The 20427-nt window shown below is 55.2% G+C and overlaps 1 protein-coding gene across 1 annotated transcript in view; it reads left to right on the forward strand.

The window, feature by feature from the left end:
* The window catches only part of GARIN1A (golgi associated RAB2 interactor 1A), a gene marked incomplete at its 5' end in the record, with an annotated part of 87176 nt that overhangs the window by 29412 nt on the left and 37337 nt on the right, over positions 1-20427 (forward strand). Inside the window, 3 exons of the mRNA XM_084637349.1 lie at positions 14312-14391; positions 15039-15136; positions 18020-18172. Coding sequence (XP_084493475.1) covers positions 14312-14391; positions 15039-15136; positions 18020-18172 — 331 coding nt within the window. The remainder of the gene's footprint in view (positions 1-14311; positions 14392-15038; positions 15137-18019; positions 18173-20427) is intronic.

Raw genomic sequence — 20427 nt, forward strand, 5'->3', positions numbered from 1 at the left:
CCGGCTAAGAGAACGACGGGAACATCCCCCAAGTTACTCCCAGCTGATAAAAGAGGTCCGAGAGGAGGAAGAAAGGCAGGCTGCCAGTGAGTTTTGGGAAGCCCAAACATCGGAGCCAGCCAGCACAACACCACTGCAAATGGCCAGTGTACTGATGGTGAGCACCAGAGAGGAACTTGCCCAACAAATGCAGGTCCTGACGGAACGGATAGCTGAGCTGCAAAGTACCGTTGACCGAGTTAAGACTTCTAGGAATAAGAAGCCTCAAACTGTGGGGATTGAGAAGCCCGCACTTAGAGCCACCATCCCCCCCAGGCGAAGGGGGAAAGGTCAATTCTTCTGCTACCGATGTGGTCAGGATGGACACAGTGCTGCCAAGTGCCGTAATGAAGAAAACCCCTCCTTAGTGTATGGAAAGCTGAGGATCAGTTGGGAGAGATCCGGTAGCTGCCAGAGGGTCTGGGGACGGGGACCCCCCAGGTCTGCAGGATTTGAAGATTCCCCCAGAAAAGACTGTCCAGCTGGGATCCCTGCAGGACTGATAGGGCCTCGAGCAGAGGTCATGGTGAGGATCGAAGGGGTGGAGTGTAAAGCAGTGCTTGACACTGGATCTCAAGTGACTATTATATTTCAGTCATTCTACCAACAGATGCTTAGGCACCTGCCTATACAGCCACTGACTGGCCTTGGCCTATGTGGCCTCAGCATGGATGAATACCCCTATCAAGGGTATGTCATAGTGCACCTGGAATTCCCAGAGGAGGTTGCTGGGGTAAGAGAAGAGGTAGACACAGCTGCCTTAATATGCCCTGACCCTAAAGGGACTTCTGATGTGTCTGTGCTGATAGGGACCAACTCCAGTCTCTTCAAGGTACTCGCGGATTACTGCAGAAGGCGGGCTGGGGACCAGTACCTGAATACCCTGATGATCCATACGCTTTGTGCTGAAGCCTATAGGAAAATTGAGAGCGCTAAAAGGGACACATCTGAGCTACCGCTTGGGGCACTGAAGTACGCGGGCACAACCCCCTTAGTAGTGCCTGCAAGGACGGAGCAAGAAGTGCTTGTCATGAGTACCTGTCTGAAAGGCAGTAAAGGGACGTTAGCAATGATAGAGCAGCCGATGGGAGGAGAGCTCCCTGAAGGAGTGCTGGTCCCCAGTGGAGTCATAACCCTACCTGCTGAAGCCCAGGAAAGGGTGACTATATTGATTGCTAATGAAACGAGTCGTGATATTTTTGTGAAGCAAGGACAAAAGATAGCAGACCTCTTTGAGCCTGAGTCGATTGTAAAACCCCAGTATGAAACTCCACTTTCGGCAATAGACCCAGCAAAGTTTGACTTTGGAGATTCACCAGTGTCCGAGGACTGGAAAGATCGCCTGAGGAAGAAACTTTGTGAAAGATCCAAGGTCTTCTCACTGCATGAGTGGGATGTGGGATGTGCAAAAGGAGTAGAGCACAATATCAGACTACATGACTCTCGACCTTTCAGGGAGAGATCTAGGAAGATTGCTCTCTCTGAGATGGAAGATGTGCGACATCATCTTCAGGAGCTGGCTGCGAATGGCATCATTACAGAGTCCCGCAGCCCATACGCCTCACCCATTGTGGTAGTCCGCAAAAAGAATGGGAAAATCCGGATGTGTATTGACTACCGCACCCTAAACAGCCGTACTGTGGTCGACCAGTACACTATGCCTCGAGTGCAAGACGCCTTAGACTGTTTGCTGGGAAGCCAGTGGTTCTCTGTGTTGGATCTTCGAAGTGGATACTACCAGATCCCTCTGGGAGAAGAAGATAAGGAGAAGACAGCCTTCATCTGCCCATTAGGGTTTTATGAGTTTGAACGCATGCCCCAAGGGATTTCTGGAGCACCTGCCACCTTTCAACGTCTCATGGAGAAAGTTGTGGGAGACATGAATTTACTGCAAGTGTTAGTTTATTTGGATGACCTGATTGTGTTTGGAAGAACCTTAGAGGAGCATGAAGAAAGACTTCTTAAAGTGCTTGATAGGTTGGAGGATTATGGTCTGAAGCTTTCAATTGACAAATGCCAGTTCTGCAGAACCTCAGTGAAGTATGTGGGTCACATTGTGTCCCAAGAAGGTGTGAGTACCGATCCTGATAAAATAGAAGCACTCACTACATGGCCACGTCCAAGTAACTACAGAGAACTCAAGACCTTCCTTGGATTTAGTGGCTACTACCGCAGATTTGTGAAAAACTATGCTACGATTGTAAAGCCTCTGAATGATCTTACCAGGGGACATCAGTTCAGCAAGAACAAATCTAAGTCCAAGAATAAGGGGAGGTCCCCAAAGCCTCCTGTGCAGAGACACAATGGCCCCTTTGCACCATTTGGGCCACGGTGGGATGAGAGATGTGAAAGGGCTTTTCGAGAAATCATTACTTGCCTAACTCATGCTCCAGTCCTAGTTTTTGCTGACCCAAGCAAACCATTTATCCTGCATACTGATGCCAGTTTGGAGGGTCTGGGAGCAGTCCTGTACCAGGAAGTGGAAGGCAAATGTAAACCTGTAGCCTTTGCCAGCCGAGGATTGTCTGATAGTGAAACTCGCTATCCCACCCACAAGCTAGAATTCTTGACCTTGAAATGGGCCATCACTGAGAAATTTCGAGACTACTTGTATGGTGCTCAGTTCCAGGTGTGGACAGACAACAATCCACTGACGTATGTGTTAACAAGTGCTAAGCTGGATGCTACAGGGCAGAGATGGGTGGCCGCCTTGGCTAGCTATGAGTTCAGCATTCAGTACCGATCAGGGAGAAGCAATGTAGATGCAGATGCATTGTCCAGGCGTCCGCAGGCTCCAGAAGTTGCTGTGATACCCACAGATGGAGTGAGAGCTATTTGCAGTGTGAGTCGCCGAGAGCCAGAGGCCCGTGAAGACTTTCAGGGATGTGTTGCAGAAGCTTTGGGCCTGCCCCCTGAATGCATGCCTTCTGCTTCGGTGAACTATATTGCATTAGACCAATCTCCTTTGCCCATGCTCAATGCGGCTGACTGGCAAGAAGCCCAGCGGCAAGATATTGACATTCGTGATACACTACTTGCCAAAAGGGAGGGGCGAAGCCCAACTGCGGTTGTCCCACCTAACCCGGAGGGTAAACTACTATTGAGAGAATGGACCAAACTAAAACTGATTCAGGGAGTGCTACACCGAATGACCACTGACCCTTTACAAAAACAACGAGCACAACTAGTACTGCCAAAAAAGTACAGAGCCCTGGCCATGAGGGCCCTGCATGATGACTTTGGGCATTTAGGGATGGAGAGGACCCTGGAACTTATTCGTAGTAGGTTCTATTGGCCCCGAATGGCTGAAGATGTTCGCAGGAAATGTGAGACTTGCGCTCGATGTGTTCAAAGGAAAACTCTGCCCACGAGGGCTGCATATCTCAAGAACATCACCAGCAACAAACCTTTGGAGTTGGTATGCATTGATTTCTTGTCTGTAGAGGTAGACAAGAGGAATGTTGGAAACATTCTAGTAGTGACTGACCATTTTACACGGTATGCACAAGCATATCCCACACGTGATCAGAGGGCCACCACCGTTGCTCGAGTATTGTGGGACAAATATTTCTCAGTCTATGGATTCCCGGCTCGGATACACTCTGATCAGGGGCGGGATTTTGAGAGTCACCGTCTGAAGGAGGTGCTGAAGATAGCAGGAATTAAAAAGTCTAGGACAACGCCTTATCACCCCCAAGGTGATCCTCAGCCAGAGAGGTTCAATCGAACCCTATTAGATATGTTGGGAACTTTGCGACCAGAGCAGAAGGCAACCTGGAGCCAGCATGTCGCATTTCTGGTGCATGCCTACAATGCCACAAAGAACGATGCTACGGGAGTCACCCCATATCTCTTGATGTTTGGGCGAGAACCAAGATTACCCATAGACTTGTGCTTTGGTGTATCAGAGGATGGAGATAGCTATGAAACTCATCAGCAATATGTATCCCGACTAAGAGAAAAGCTGCGGGATGCTTATCGCTTAGCTACCGCTGCGGCTCGGAAGAACGCAGACCGCAACAAACATCGATATGATGCTAGAGTGCGTTCGCAGGAGCTCCAGCCGGGGGACAGAGTCCTGCTGCGAAATTTGGGTATTGCTGGCAAACACAAGATAGCTGACAGATGGAAGGCAATACCTTACCTGGTGATGGAAAAGCTGGGAGATCTGCCGGTCTACAAGATCAAACCTGAAGACGGTCCAGGGCAAATAAAGACGGTGCATAGAAACCTTTTGCTCCCTGTGGGGGAATTGGTAAGCACCCCTTGTGAGATGGGCCACGGCAGGGCCGCCGGGCAGAACAGAGGTGCTAGACCAAAGCCGCCATCCAACACAGACAGTGGGCCCCCTGCAGCTAACTTACCCCTATTCTGCACATCTGAGAGTGAGTCTGAGGAGGAAGACACAACCCTGGTGTATCCTGGGATGGAGACAAGATTTCAGTCTCGATCAGCTGAACCAAACGAGAGTTCTCCCTTTTCCGCCCTAAACCCATTGGCGGAACTATTTAGGCCCCTTTCTGATACCCCGGTGCTGCTGATGAGACCCCCCTGTGATGACAAACACAGGTTATTGGACAATGGGGACAGACAGGTAGAGGATGTCCTGGGCACCTTGGACCCTCCAGCGTTAGAACTAGGAGTGCAGGGGCCTACGCCAGTAGCCGAGGGACCCTCCAGGGAAGCCTCTCCATCCGTCACTCAAGAGGATGTTCCCCTTACTTCGGCAACAGAGATTCTCAATAGACGAGACAGGGTGATAAGACCAGTGAAACGGTTAACTTATGATGCACCTGGGGTGACTAGTGAGGAGCCAATACATTTAGCACACAGGCTTGTGGAAGCTAAAGTGGGCTTCCTGAGGCCCTTTGGAGGAAACCAATGAGTTGGTATAAAGGGAGTGTGATTTGTCGGGACGACAAAGTCTCGGCTGGGGGGAGGATGTAAGCAGTGTCAGGATGAGCTCCACCCTGACATCTGGTGGTGAGGTGTGGCAAGTTGTGGAAAAGAACTTCAGGGGCCGATCTCATTTGCATAGGCACACCCACCACGCCTAGAATGAGACCATAGCTGCCCAAATGGTCACTTTGGCTGCTGTGGGATCCCCAGTGTCTCTGTTATTGGGGCAGGAAGAATAAATTGCTATTACCCTGATTATGGGAACTGTGCTTGGAACTGTACGTGGCCTTTTGTTATGATGGAGGGATTCACCATCAACTAAGTAGCACTCGCTAGGCAAGGGTCATGGGTTCCAAAACTGTGTGAATGGAGAGAGGCTGGGGACAAGTATTAATACTTGGTGGCATGGGCCCCTTGGTGAGGGCCTTACATGCTGATTGCACTTCCTCCTCTCTCCACTGTGGAATATCAGAGCTAATTTTGATTTCATTAGAAGTCTAGTTATAGGCTGCTGAGCTCACTTTGGGCTGACAGTGCACCAGCACTGGGGCTCCCCTACTATAAGCTGAATTCACCTAAGAGCTGAAATCACTGAGTGTTGTGTTAAGTAGTGGGGGAGCCTGAAGATATATTGTGGAGCAATTTGCGGGACGGCTGGTGAAGCAGTTCGACGCGGAGCAGTGTGTGGATGGCAGGAGCTGCTTGTGGGCCGTGGAGCTGAGTGAAGGAGTTCATGGGGCGGCTGGCGGAGCGGAGCGCAGCTGAGTGAAGGAGTTCATGGGGCGGCTGGCGGAGCGGAGCGCAGCTGAGTGAAGGAGTTCGTGGGGCGGCTGGCGGAGCGGAGCGCAGCTGAGCGAAGGAGTTCGTGGGGCGGCTGGCGGAGCGGAGCGCCGCTATGGAGCTATGGGGCGGTCAGCTTCAGATCACGTAAGGTGCCTCTTACCCCTGTCCCATTTCCACCCAGATTGGGAGGTAAAGCTCCGCCGATAAACTTTCGAACTCTGGGGCTGCCCTGACCAGGGACAGAGACTTTTGGGGCATTGGACTTTTGGGACTTTGGGTGATTTGGGGTTGCTGGACTCAAGAACCAAAGGGAAAAGGGCATGCCCCAATTTGCCTGGGGTGGGGTTGTTTTTGCTCATGGGTTGTGTTATGAATCCTGTTGGTGGTGTTTCCCCAACATAATGCCACATTGTTTCTCTCTGTTATTAAAAGACTTTTGCTACACTCAGACTATGTGCTTGCGAGAGGGGAAGTATTGCCTCTTGGAGGCGCCCAGCGGGGGTGGTATATATTGGTCCCAGGTCACTGGGTGGGGGCTCGAGCCGGTTTGCATTGTGTTATTGGAATGGAACCCCTAGATATTGAACCCGGCCCTTGTTGCTGCCAACTCTGACGGGCAGAAGGGTTACAATTAAGAACAGTCCCGCTTCGTCACACACCTAGGGTTCATAAACACAAACCATGAGCAAAAGACCCACCCCCAAGTAAGATAGGCAGTGTCCTTTTCCCCTCTGGGTCTTAAGTCCAGCAAACCAAAAGTCCCTTTAATGTGCCTGCCCCTTCTGTGCACCCCACTCACAGTTGCTGTGCCCTGGACCCTTTAAATCACTGCCAGAGCCCCGTGGCAGCTTCCCCTTTTCATAGAATCATAGCCTATCAGGGTGGGAAGAGACCTCAGGAGGTCATCTAGTCCCACCCCCTGCTCAAAGCAGGACCAACCCCAACTAAACCATCCCAGCCAGGGCTTTGTCAAGCCTGACCTTAACAACTTCTAAGGATGGAGATTCCACCACCTCCCTAGGTAACACATTCCAGTGTTTCACCACCCTCCTAGTGAAATAGTGTTTCCCAATATCCAATCTAGACCTCCTCCACTGCAAATTGAGACCTTTACTCCTTGTTCTGTCATCTGCCACCACTGAGAACAGCTGAGCTCAATGGAACCCCACCTCAGGTAGTTGAAAGCAGCTATCAAATCCCCCCTCATTCTTCTCTTCTGCAGACTAAACAATCCCACTTCCCTCAGCCTCTCCTCATAAGTCATGTGTTCCAGCCCCCTAATCATTTTTGTTGCCCTCCCCTGGATGCTTTCCAAGTTTTCCACATCCTTCTTGTAGTGTGGGGCCCAAAACTGGACACAATACTCCAGATAAGGCCTCACCAATGTCGAATAGAGGGGAACGATCACGTCCCTCGATCTGCTGGCTATGCCCCTACTTATACAGCCCAAAATGCCATTGACCTTCTTAGCAACAAGGGCACACTGCTGACTCATATCCAGCTTCTTGTCCACTGTAACCCCTAGGTCCTTTTCTGCAGAACTGCTGCCGAGCCACTTGTCCCTAGTCTGTAGCGGTGCATGGGATTCTTCCGTCCTAAGTGCAGGACTCTGCACTTGTCTTTGTTGAACCTCATCAGGTTTCTTTTGGCCCAGCCCTCAAATTTGTCTAGGGCCCTCTGTATCCTATCCCTACCCTCCAGCGTATCTACCTCTCCTCCCAGTTTAGTGTCATCTGCAAACTTGCTGAGGGTGCAATCCACACCATCCTCCAGATCATTAATGAAGATATTGAACAAAACCGGCCCCAGAACCGACCCTTGGGGCACTCCACTTGATACCAGCTGCCAACTAGACATGGAGCCATTGATTACTACCCGCTGAGCCGGACGATCTAGCCAGCTTTCTATCCACCTTATAGTCCATTCATCCAGCCCAAACTTCTTTAACTTGCTGGCAAGAATACTGTGGGAGACCGTGTCAAAAGCTTTGCTAAAGTCAAGGAATAACACGTCCACCGCTTTCCCCTCATCCACAGAGCCAGTTATCTCATCATAGAAGGCAATGAGATTAGTCAGGCATGACTTGCCCTTGGTGAATCCATGCTGACTGTTCCTGATCTCTTTCCCCTCCTCTAAGTGCTTCAGAATTGATTCCTTGAGGACCTGCTCCAGGATTTTTCCAGGAACTGAGGTGAGGCTGACTGGTCTGTAGTTCCCAGGATCCTCCTTCTTCCCTTTTTTAAAGATGGGCACTACATTAGCCTTTTTCCAGTCGTCCGGGACCTCCCCCGATCACCATGAGTTTTCAAAGATAATGGCCAATGGCTCTGCAATCACATCCGCCAGCTCCTTTAGCACTCTCGGACGCCATGCATCTGGCCCCATGGACTTGTGCTCGTCCAGCTTTTCTAAATAGTCCCGAACCACTTCGTTCTCCACAGAGGGCTGGTCACCTCCTCCCCATGCTGTCCTGCCCAGTGCAGTAGTCTGGGAGCTGACCTTGTTGGTGAAGACAGAGGCAAAAAAAGCATTGAGTACATTAGCTTTTTCCACATCCTCTGTCACTAGGTTGCCTCCCTCATTCAGTAAGGGGCTCACACTTTCCTTGACTTTCTTCTTGTTGCTAACATACCTGAAGAAACCCTTCTTGTTACTCTTAACATCTGTTGCTAGTTGCAACTCCAAGTGTGATTTGGCCTTCCTGATTTCACTCTGGCATGCCTTTTGCCCTGCCCCCCCATCAGTGGCCCTGCCGGTAGGCGGGCTGTGTACCGGTGGTCATTTTCTTACCAGGACACCATACTGAACCGAGCCCTCTGCTCTGGGTTCCCAGTCTCTAAAACCTACCTCACTCCTTGAGGGAGGGAGTGTCTCTTTAACTGGTCTTGGATCCCTTCTCTGCACAGGGACTGTGTCCTTCCTGGGGAAACTGGTCTGGTAGGGCTGAGATAGGGCCTCAAAGTGAATGGTGTGTGCATTGTCCCTGGCAGTGTCGGCTGAGAAGTGTGTATCGGGTTCCACCTCCCCTTTCCTGCTATTGAATAACTTAATCCCTGCACACAGTGATCGGGAACAGTGTTCACGAACCATGATGGGCAGCTCCGGAATTGTCACATGCTCATTGCTCACGTAACCCCTCACATCCGCGGGGCAGTCTGTTCTGGCACACGCGGTCAGAGCAGTGTGGGCAGGAGACAGGCCCCTGGGATAGAGGGGTCACTGCTCTGCTCTGGATGGCAAATCTGACTTTCCCGTCTGAAGTCCAGGCAGTTCCAGGGGTGAGGGCTTCACGGCCCAAGAGGCACCAATTCAGGCAGCACTGAAGGTGTTTTCTGTGAGAAAGAAGAACCACCACCAGCCGCAGCGGGGCGTCCAGAGGCCCCAGGGGTCTGAGGACCAAAACCTGATGTGGAGGAGGAGAGAGGTGACCAAATGAGAGCATGGCGCCTGTCCAGGCAGCATGGGAGAGCCAAAGCCAGCAAGGCAGCGGAATGAGCTGCTCTGTACAACTCCTGGGCCAGATCCCCGGCCGGTGTCAGGCAGTGACACGCCACTGCAGTAAACCCGCAGAGCTCCCTGGCCACCAGCTGAGGACCTGGCCACTGAGCTGCCCATCCTCTCCTCTGAGCCGCTGCGGCACACACTAGCCTGGACAATACGCCATCGTGTTACAGTGCGACAGGAAGGGCTGCTCCCCCACAAAACCAAGAACACAGGTGCATCCACCCCGAATGCACATCACCCCCTCCAGCCTCCCCCCACCCCTCCCTAAAGCCAGGGAATGGGCAGTCAGCTTTCAGCCTGGAAACGGTGAACAGCGGGTGAGCCCCTCACTCTGTGCCAGGGCTGGCCAGGAACGAAGGGAAGGCAATAGCCTCTTCCACCGTCCAACTTGCATCCGAGTATCTCTGCAGTGCTGAAATTAGCATCTTCTCTAAAATCCACAAGCCTAGTCAGAATGGCTTGAAATTTGGTAGGCCAGGTCAGGGCCTGGTGTGGACTCACGGCTCAGTCACGTGGGTAGCCGCTTGGGAGTATGTCAATTCTATGGGCTTGGCTGTCCCACCTGGAAGCACTGCCCTAGCAACTCGCCCACACTCCCTTCCCAGAGCCGGGTGTGAAACCAGGAGTCCTGGCTCCCAGCATCCTACTGCTCGCGAGCTAACAGCGGGGTGGCTGGCACAAGTGGCAGGGGGCTGTGATGCGGAGCTGAGGGTCCCTCATCCAGACCCTGCTCTGTGAGGGTACCTACGGTTCCACACAACCTCTGTCCTGTCAGGTGTGGCACTAGGAACTGGGAGCTTCCCATCACGCATCCCACGGGGCCCGCAGCGCGGCCCCTGCAGATCATCCATCCAGGGACAGAGCACGCCGGGCACTGCGAGTGGCCCTCTCACAGATCCAAGCAGACACCCCTTGCTGGCCACCCATGAGGAAGCTGTGAGGGGAAGCCAGGCCCCCGTGCTCAGCACCCCCCCAGCTGTGTTACGCTCCTGGAGCTTCAGCAGGCTGCAGCACAAACTCCTCCCTTGGTCTCTGGCACACTCCTGGGCACCAACTCTCCACCTGTTGCCCCGTCTCAGAAACGGGGCTTTTCAGCCATGCCCACACTTGGTCCAGTCAGACACCTTTGTGATCTTTTACACTTAATCAAGTAAAGCACAGAAGAGTACAGAGCATCCCAAACAAGTGAAGTGTACATCCTTGCCTCTGGCTCCTCACCACTCAGGGCAGGGGCCCGACTCCCCTAGGTTGTCCAGAGCCCTTGGAGTGATCTGGGCTCAGGAAAGCAAGCAGCTCCCTCTTCCCCTGGAAGCTGCTACATACTGGGTGACCTGTCCCTCCTGGAGCCCCTCATCTTGCTTCGGTGTCCTTGCCATCTCCTGCCCATGCTTCCGTCCTCTTTCTGTCCAGCCCCTTTTCTTGTGGGTTTAAACCAGCACAAACCCCAGACTGGCAGTGAGTTCTGTCATAGAGTTCGCCAAGTGTGAACTCCTCAGGCACTTTAACAGCCTTAACACACACTCACCGACAGTCCCTGTGGGTACTCCGATCCGTCATGCCACCCAGGGGAGCCTGCCTTGTGATAGATGGTCCCTCACACCAAAACTCACAGCAATATTCATGTTGCTCCCAGTCCCAAAGGACCAGTCCTTTACTCCAGGTCAATTGCACTTTAGACCTCACACCGAAGACAAGGCTTGTAGCCAATCCTATAATAAACTATCCACTGATTTATGAATCGGAAAAGGGAACAAGAGAGCTAGTCAGAAGATTAAAGCAGGTGAGCCAGGCTGACTACAACCATGTATTTGTCAGTGTTCAATTGATGCATGGGGACTTTGGCGTGAGCTGGCACCTGGCCTGCCAGCATCACCCCTACCCACTCCCGAGCACGTGGCCTCTTTTGTTCTCCTCCAGGTAACGTTCCACTGCTCCTACCTGCCCTGCCCTCCAGCGCAATCAGCTGAACGGGGTTTTCTAAGGCTGCAACTGCTTGTTATAACCTAGCCTTTTGTGAGCTTTAGGCACCATTATTAATCTTAAGCATTTCCCTGTGCGCCTGTGCGAGGTGTACGTGCTACCGGCCCTGTCGATTCACATACACGGTGGAACTCAGGATACAGCCGTCTTTCATAATACCACTTCCCAAGAGCAATCGGAATGCATGTGTTATTCAGAGGTAGCCCCACTTCATCACAGCCCCCTCTAGCCCCTGCCCCCATTTGCAGACACACAATCCCAGTTATGGAGGCTAACAATGCATTAGGGAATTTCTTACGATTACTTTCCCTTGGACCTGCCTCTGGCCTTGCAGGCATTTGTAAATGTTCACACAGCCTCCCTGAGAGGGCTGGAGGGATGCCAGCTCTGGCTCTGGGGAGTACACGGCATAATCCCAGCAAGCAGCTGACATGGGTGACTGGGAAAGAATTTCTAACAGCATGGAAAGAGCAAATATTTGTGCAGAAAGAGAGTGAAGAGCCCTTGGGGCAGCAGGATATCTGGGACAGGAACCTTCATCCTGGTGGCCCTTAGGGACCAGCCATGCTCTGAGCTGCTTGTGACCCATGGGCGACCAAAAGGGTCGAGCTAAACTACCTCCACCTGGACAGGCCCAGGCCCCGGCGAATTGGGCTCCCTGGCTCCAGTGTGATGGGCAGGGGCACACTTGGCTGGAGACCCCTCAGATACAGGCTCGTGGGAGTCCACAGGCCTCCTGATGGCGCCCCATCTCAGGGGCATAGAGCACCTGTTAGCAGAGACCCCGTGCTCCAGCTCACAATGTGCAATGCAAGTCAGCCATGACAAGTGTGTTTCTGCTCGCTGTGGGAGGGAGACAGGCGGGGAGCAGCTCCCCGGTGAGTAGGCGCCGGAGGAGGGGGCGGCTCCCTGGCAGAGACTGGCCCTTTGTTCGCTCAGCACCTCCAGCTGGCACTGGTGCAGCGGGCGTGCGGAGCGGGCGGGGAGGCGGAGCAGCCTAGCTAGCTGCGTTGAAGGACGGTTGCTCCCGGATCAGGCCGAGGGCAGGGTTGGTCTGGGAGTAGCCAGGGGATGCAGCCGGCCCCGTTACATCTAGACTCCCTGCCCAGCTGACCGAGCGCGGCCCAGCTGCTCCCAGAGGTCGCCAAGGCTCAGTGCTGTGCGCACCCTGAGGGCCCTCGGGGCAGGCTGGTCACGTCCCAGGCGGCTCCGCACACACAGTGCCCCCCCCGAGCCTGGCGACGGAGGGCGCAGAGCTAATCTCCTGCCAGCGTCAGACCGTCTCCTCCTGTGGGCTGGGGCGCGGCTGCGGGAGGGTGTCACACCAGCCTGGGAGCACCAGCCCTCACCTGGGTGGGAGCACAGGCTGCCACTGAGTGAGGGGATTAGCCGGGCCTCTGCTAACTCCTTCTGAGGGGACCCGGAAGGGGGCACGTTGATTTGCCTCTTGCAGCTGCACAATGTCACGTAGCGAGGCTGCCGCTGGCCTCACCCGCCCTGCGGAGTCACAAGTGCGAAGCTCTGCTGAGCTCTGCTCTGCCGCCCTGGAGGGGCCGTGGGCTGCCCTGGGATCCCCTTGGCTCTGGGTCTCACTCCCGCCCGGCCGGTGGTGGCGTGTCGCCTGGTCGAGACTGGGGCCTAGTTTATACCGGAGAAGGTTTGCCGGGGTGACGGTACAGGCGCAGACGAACCTGCAAACCCCCTAGTGTAGCTGCAGCCGCAGCTTAGACCAGCAAAATGTTCGTCTCCTGATATAGTTTATACCGATTCCTGGACGGAAATACAGGCTACCAGCTCCCTGCTCTGCTGGAATAACTGTGTCCGCACTGGGGCTTTGGCTGGAGTTAAAGTGCCATAAAAACCACCCTGACCACTGTTGCTAATGGCAAAAGTTTTAAGTGTAGATTTGGCCTCAGGCGGTGCCAGGTTTGACCCGTCCAGACGAGGGCTCCCACCCTTCCCTTGGGGGATGGTGCCTCAGCCCCACAGATCCTCCTGATCGTCAGCCTCGGTTCCCTTTGCCCTCAATCCCCCCGTGGCTCCCCATGTCCGTCCCTGCACCCCACAATTATTGTCCCCCCCTGCGGCCTACGCAGCCCCTCAAAGGCCCTGCCCAGAGGCACCTGGCTGCAGCAGCCTCTTGTGTCCGGGTGCAGCATGGGCTCCCACCAGTACAGGGCAGTGCTGGCGGCCAGGGAGCAGTGGGGAGCTAAGCCAAGACCAGACCCCTTGATGCATGAGACTTGCCTGGTGCCTGCTCCCCCTGGGCCCCAGGGCTGGGACTGCCCGACCCACCAGCAGAGTGTGGGGAGCAGCCGAGGGTGATAACGCCTCTCCAGCTGCCCCCTCCCCCCAGCCCTGCACCTCCCCCTTTTCCCCCCCAGCGGAGCAGATGGATGGGGAAATGTCCTTAATCTCTGTTTTTGCTGGGCTTGGATTACCTGGTTTGGCAGGTAGTTCAGTTTCCCTGTTCAGCCCCCTCCCTGCCCCCTTCCTCCTCCTGGGCTATAAACCCATCGAGACCAGCGCCCAGCACAGGCTGAATTCCAGTTCCCAGCTCTACGGGCCAGCCGCCCAGACAGACAGACAGAAGGACAGGTGAATCCCTGCCCCTCCCGTCCCTTCTCCCTGGGTGCTGGGCACTGGGTGGCAGCCAAGCCCTGTGACGGGGCCTCATGGCCGGACTTGCCCTGTGTGAGTCCCTGGGGCCGTCTCTGCCCCACCCCTTTCCCCACAGCGCGGCCCCCACACCCTGTCCCCTGGGTTGTGCTGAGCATCCTCTCCCTGGGGCTCCGCTCCCACGCCCCTGCCCTGCCCTGCCCTGCCCTGCTGGAGAGGAGGGGCAGGGGGAGCCACAGGCCGCTGGGCCCATGGGAACCAGCCCAGGGAGACGGGCCCCACACAGCTCCCTGCCCCATGGGGGGCTGTGAGCCTGGATCCCTGGGGCTGGGATCCCTCAGGACCCTTCCAGCCCGGCCAGGCCTCTTAGCAAACAGCCCAGCTCTGAAGCACCTCCCCCCAGGAAATGCCCCATAGTGGGGTGGGGTCACTCCCAGGGTGTCTCAGGCTCTCGTGGCCCCATCTCCCTGGTGTGTTTTCCCCCCAGGAGAAGCGAGAAGATGGGGCCAGTCACCTACTTCAGCCTCTGCCTCCTCAGCTGCCTGATCTTTAGCCCCTCGCTGGCAGGTGAGTCCCTGCCCAGCCCCTGGTGGGAAGTGAATTTACATCACTGCCCTGCCCCCAGAGCCCCTTCCCCACTGAGTCCATAAACCAGGAGCCCAGCCAGTGGCTCAGCACCCACCCTGGGAGACACACTGCCTCCTGCTACCCTGGAGCTGGGTGAGAACTGAGATGCTCGTTCCTCGCTGGGATTGCCTCTGTCCAAGGGATGCAGCAGGGTGGGGGACCCTGGGGTCTGGGGTCTGTATCTCCCCCTCAGCTGGGAATCCAGGAGCTCTTTCGGGCAGGTGCAGGGAGGGGTTCTCAATCCCCCCTCCCCACCCCACCAATGCACTGGCTCCTTCCCTGCCCCAGTGAGCCAGGGGGAAAGGAGCCCATGCCCCATTCAAACCCAGAGGCCCTGCCCTGCTGGGATCCCTGCTCAGGGCTGGGTTCCACGGGCCCCGTTCTGCCGATGTGGGGTCTGGGCAAACCCAGCTTCTTCCTGCAGCCCCAGAGCCAGGAGGGTCCTGCCCGCCAGACACAGCCCCAAACGGGCTCCCGATGTTATTCATGCTTATGGGAAAGCCACAGCTGTGCCTCTGAAACAGCCTCTAATCGCGGTGTCCTGTCCGCACCACTGCCCTCCCCTGCCCCCCCGGGCCCTCTCTCAGCAGGGGCACGAGCTCCATCCTGTCCCAGGGGCTGGCTGCACTTCCAAGACGACTGCTATGGATACTTCCCCAAGGAGGCAACCTGGAGAAGGGCTGAGGTGAGGGTCTGGGGACCCAGCTGGGGTGCAGGAGGGCTCAGCGTTAGGGCCCTAGGTCTTAGGGCTGCTCAGTGCTAGAGCACACCACGCCCTGGGGCTCCAGTCCTGTGCCCGGTGTGCCACGACTCAGAGGCTAGCACTGAAGGCATGTCAGCTCTAGGCCTGTAGCGGGATCCCCGGTGGGGCCCGACACAGGCCCAGGACAGGGCAGGTCCTGGGGCTGGCAGGAACGGGAAGGTGGCAGATACCCCCTAGCTACAGAGGCTTAATCACTTACAGTTCAAAGTGGGCAACCGCGGTTCTTGTTTGGCCTCTGGGCCAGGCCAGTCGCGAGTCAGGGCTCTGCAGGCCAGTGCCGGGGAGAGGGGAGCAGCGGGAGGAAGCGCTCCAGTCCAGTCTCTAGCCCAGCAAAGAGGCTGGTTTCCAGGACAGGATCAATTAGTGTCTCTCCCTGGGGCCCTGCCCAGCTGCTGCTGCTTCCCCATATGCCCCACACATCCCTGCCCCTGGCTGCAGTGTCCAACAGTCACAGCCGGTCCCACACGTGGCTCTGTCCACGACTCCTGGGCGCTCTGCTTTGAATCCAGCTTCCCTGCAGCTCCTGGATCCCCAGGCCATGGCTGCTTTCCCCATCACTCGTGGGAAGGGGGCTGCTGGGGAACGTAGCCCCTGCTTTCCTCTGGCCACCACACGCTTGGCATACGCTGTGTCTAACAGGGATACCCAGGATGACCTGGGCGCGGGTGGGGTCATGTCTCCCTCTAGCAGGCGGCTCAGGACGGGCCTGCTCCTTACTCGGTGTTACCAGAGCAGCTCCCTCAGCTCCGTCGGCGGGGCTGTGCTAAGGTCTCCGGTTCGATCCCCATTGCTGGCTGGTTTCGGGGCAGGTGGCCAGGGAGTCGTTCCCCAGGAGGTGTTTGAAAGGCAGCCGCCTTCCCCGTGGCGGGGAGATAGAGTCTGCAGAGCATACCGCTGTCGCTGGGCTAGTGTCAGAGAGAAAGGCAAACTGACCCGGGCTGGGGAAGCTCGGACAGGAATGGAGCTAAGCAGCAGCTCTGCGGGTGTTTATACTCCAGAAAGGGTCTAGAAGGGGCTTTTCTGGGCCCCACGGGTATCGTCTCTGGCCGGTTTCCAGACCAAATGTGCTTGCAGCTCTGGTGACGTGCTGGCTTTCTACTTGCCAGACGCAGACACAGCCTGGCAGCTGAGAGTCACGCTGGGCTCTGCCTGGTGACTTCAGCCTGGCCATAACGGCGGTGCAGGGTGCTTTGTGGTGTGGGGGGGCAGTCGGGGTTGATGGGCAGCTGGGTGCTCTGTGTCCTTGCTCTGTGGTCTGGGGGGGTGATGGGGGCTGGGTGCTCTGTGTCTCTGCTCTGTGGTCTGGGGGGACTGTGGGGGGCAATGGGGGGGCTGGGTGCTCTGTGTCTCTGCTCTGTGGTGTGTGTGTGGGGCAGTGGGGGGCGATGGGGGACTGGGTGCTCTATGTCTCTGCTCTGTGGTGGGGGGGCAATGGGGGGGGCTGGGTGCTCTGTGTCTCTGATCTATGGTGTGAGGGCCATAGGCTGGGGGTGCGGGCTCTGGTGGGGCCGGGGATGAGGGGTTTGAGATGTTGGAGGGGGTTCAGGGCTGGGGCAGAGGGTTGGGGTGCGGGAGGGGTGCAGGGTGTGGACTCTGGGAGGGAGTTTGGGTGCGGGAGGAGGTTCCAACCTGGGGCAGGGGGTTGGGGTGTGGGAGGGGGTTCAGGGTGTGGGCTGTGGGCGGAGTTTACCTCAGGCGGCTCCCAGAAGCAGCAACATGTCCTCTGGCTCCTAGGCACAGGGGTGGCCAGGGAGGCTCCGTACGCTGCCCTCGCCTGCAGTGCCAGCCCCACAGCTCCCATTGGCTGTGGTTCTGGGCCAATGGGAGCTGTGGGGGCGGTGCTCGGGATGGGGACAGCACGAGGAGCCTCCCTGGCTGCCCCTGCGCTTAGGGATGCAGGGACATGCCGGCTGCTTCCAGGAGCCGCACAGAGCCAGGGCATGCAGGGAGCCTGCCTTAGCCCCGGTGCACCACTGACCGGACTTTTAATGACCTGGTCAGCACACGCCAGGGTCCCTCTTCGACCGGGCGTTCCCGTTGAAAACTGGACGCCTGGCCACCCTACCACAGCCGTTGGGCAGGGGCACTGATCAGCTGTTTGGCGGATGGCTGGAGGCGCTCGGGGGAGGCTGGAGAGCAGAAAGCAGCGAGCAGCGGGCAGGCAGGCAGGGAGGCTGGGGAGAGGGGGCGGAGCGGGGGTGGGAAGAGGTGGAGGGAGGGCGGGGCCTTGGGGGAGGGGGTGGAGAGGGGGGGGCCTTGTGGCACAGCCGGGGCTGAGCCGCGACCGGGAAAAATAGAAGTCAGCACCCGTGTCTCGTTGGGATTCTTTTCCTTCTGTGGTTTTCAGTCAGTACGTTCCCAGCCCAGGGCATGGGTCGCACAGAGCATTTTCCACGGTGCCAAGCAGGCGGAGGTCTCTGGGGACAGATCCCCGGACCATGTGTAGCACTGATTCATGTTGGACAGTGACTGGGTCATGTGAAAACCTTTATCCCATATATTCCACCTGAATTACTACAGCAGGCCCCCTCTGAGGGCAGGGCGTGGTGCTCAGCATCTGGGCAGCTGGGGTCAGGAAGGGTTTGGCTCTGGGGTATTTCTGCAGAGTGGGGTGCAAGGAGGGATGTGCACAGGAGCAGGCCATGGCTAGGGGCTGGGGAGAGGCACTGGGGGCTCTCTCCCCTCACAGCCCTTCTGCTCGGGATGCTGCCTGGGGGAGGCAGGGCCACAGGTTCCTGCCAGGCGCTCTCCAGCTGCCGTCAGCAGTGGGAGCAATGGAGGGCACTGGCCTCGTCCTTGTCACAGGCTTGGTGTCAGATCTATGTCAGCGGGGCCCATCTCGCCTCCATTCACAGCGAGGAGGAGCACAACGCAGTCGCTGGTTTCGTTGCCCGCTCTCAGCACCATGACGACGATGACGGTGACAATGTCTGGATCGGACTCTCTACCTACGGCAGGGTGAGTGCCTGGTGCCTGCCCTGGCAGTGACTCCCCTGTATCTCTGCGGATTGTTTCCTTGCTGTGCGGTTAGCAGGGTAGTTATCACAGTTAGTAAATGTCGGCTCTATCGGAGTCTCTGGTGCCCGTGACCCTCTGCCAGCCTCTGCCTTGACCACTTCCCATGGCCCTGCCATGCCTGGCCCTGGCTCTTCTCTAACTAATCTTAGTTTCCACTCACAAAGGAATCCTACAAAAAGTGGGAACATGGACAAATAGCTAAAGATGAATACAAAAGAATAGCAGAAGCACGTAGGGACAAAATCAGAGAGTTTAGGTAAAAATGAGTTACACCTTGCAAGGGACAGAAAAGGCAGTAAGAAGAGGGTCTATAAATACATTAGGAGCAAGAGCAAGACAAAGGAAGGTGTAGGTCCATTACATAGCAGGGAAGGAGAGCTAACAACCGACAGCACCAAGAGGGCTGAGGTGTTTCATGCCTCTTTTGCTTCAGTCTTCTTTGAAAAGGTTAATTTTGAACAGCTGCTTACCACAATTAATATAAACAATAAGGGGAAAGAACACGAGCCAGAACAGAGCATGAACAGATTAGAAAATATTTAGATAAATTAGATGTATTCAGGTCAGCAGGGCATGGTGAAATTCACCCTAGGGTACTTAAGGAACTAGCTGAAGCAATCTCGGAACCATTAAGATTTATCTCCAGGAACTCGTGGAACATGGGTGAGATCTCAGAGACCTGGAGAAAAGCAAACATAGCACCTGTCTTTAGAAAGGGGAACAGAGGACCTGGGGAATTAGAGGCTACTCAGTATAACTTCAATACCTAGGAAGCTGCTGGAACAAATAATTAAACCCTCAATTTGTAAGCACCTAGGTTATATCTACTGAGCACTGTGAACCTAGGGTTAGTGGGACTGGAGTCAGCTGACCTGCGTTAGGGAACCCTGGGCTTGAGTGTCTATGTTGCACCTTGCTCACTTTGCCAGCCACCCACTTCTCTCTACCAGGATGTCTCCAAGTCCCACCACCTAACCCAGCTCTCAGTAATTTCAGCTGTTAGTGGGGGAAGCCTCCCTGCTAATGCACACCAGGCATTCTCTTGCATTAAAGACACTAGCATAAAACAGGTCCGATACTTAGCCTTAGGTAGTAGTGAATTAATCTCACTGGTGTGTAACACAACTTTCACTTGAGTCTTAATCAGCTTTGTTATTACATAGCAGAGAGAGGGGGGGGAAAAAACCAAACAGCATCTAGGACTATTAGGCAGGAGAGAGACAGACACCCACACTCTTCCTGTTACAAGTATCTTTCCCCTCCCCATCCTTCCTCAGAACTCATTGAGCTTTGGCACCCCTGTCCCCTGGCTAGCGAGTGCCATTTAGTTGTGGGTGAGTCCCTCAATCAGGGTTTGCCAAGTACAGTTCTGCTGCCCTTGATTCACACAACGAGGATAACAACACTTTATTACTCCTGCCCCAATAACAAAGAGACTGGGGATCCAACACCAGCCCCAAGTGACCATTTGGGCAAGCAGTCCCATCCTGCTGAGCACCTAGGCAGAGTGGGTGTCCATGCAAACAAGATCAGCTCCTGAAGTCCTCTTCCCCAGCTTGTCACTAGATGTCAGGGGAAAGCTCATTCAGCCCTGCTTACACTTATAATATTTGTAGATGACACCAAGCTGGGTGGGGTTGCAAGCTCTTTGGAGGACAGGATTAAAATTCAAAATGACTTTGCCAATTTGGAGAATTGGTCTGAAATCAACAAGATGAAAGTCAATAAAGATAAGTGTGAAGTATTTCACTTAGGAAGGAAAAATCTAATGCACTATGAACTGGGGAATAACCAGCTAGGCAGCAGTGCTTCTGAAAAGGATCTGGGGGTTCCAGTGGATCACAAATGGAATATGAACCAACAATGTGAAGTAGCTGTGAAAAAGGCTAATATCATTCTGGGGTGTGTTAACAGGAGTGTCGTATGTCAGACATGGGAGCTAATTGCCCTGTTCTGCTCAGCACCGGTGAGACCTCAGCTGGAGTATAGTGTCCAGTTCTGGGTGCCGCATTTTGGGCAAGATGTGGACAAATTGGAGAGAGTCCAGAAGAGAGCAACAAAACTGATCAAAGGTTTAGAAATCCTGACCTGTGAGGAAAGGTTAAAAACCTGAGCAAATTCAGTCTTGAGAAAAGAAGACTGCAGGGGGCACCTGATAACAGCCTTCAGATATGTCAAGGGCTGTTCTAAGGAGG

The sequence above is a fragment of the Lepidochelys olivacea genome (assembly GCF_965140295.1).
Source record: "Lepidochelys olivacea isolate rLepOli2 genome assembly, chromosome: 1".
Taxonomy (NCBI): domain Eukaryota; kingdom Metazoa; phylum Chordata; order Testudines; family Cheloniidae; genus Lepidochelys; species Lepidochelys olivacea.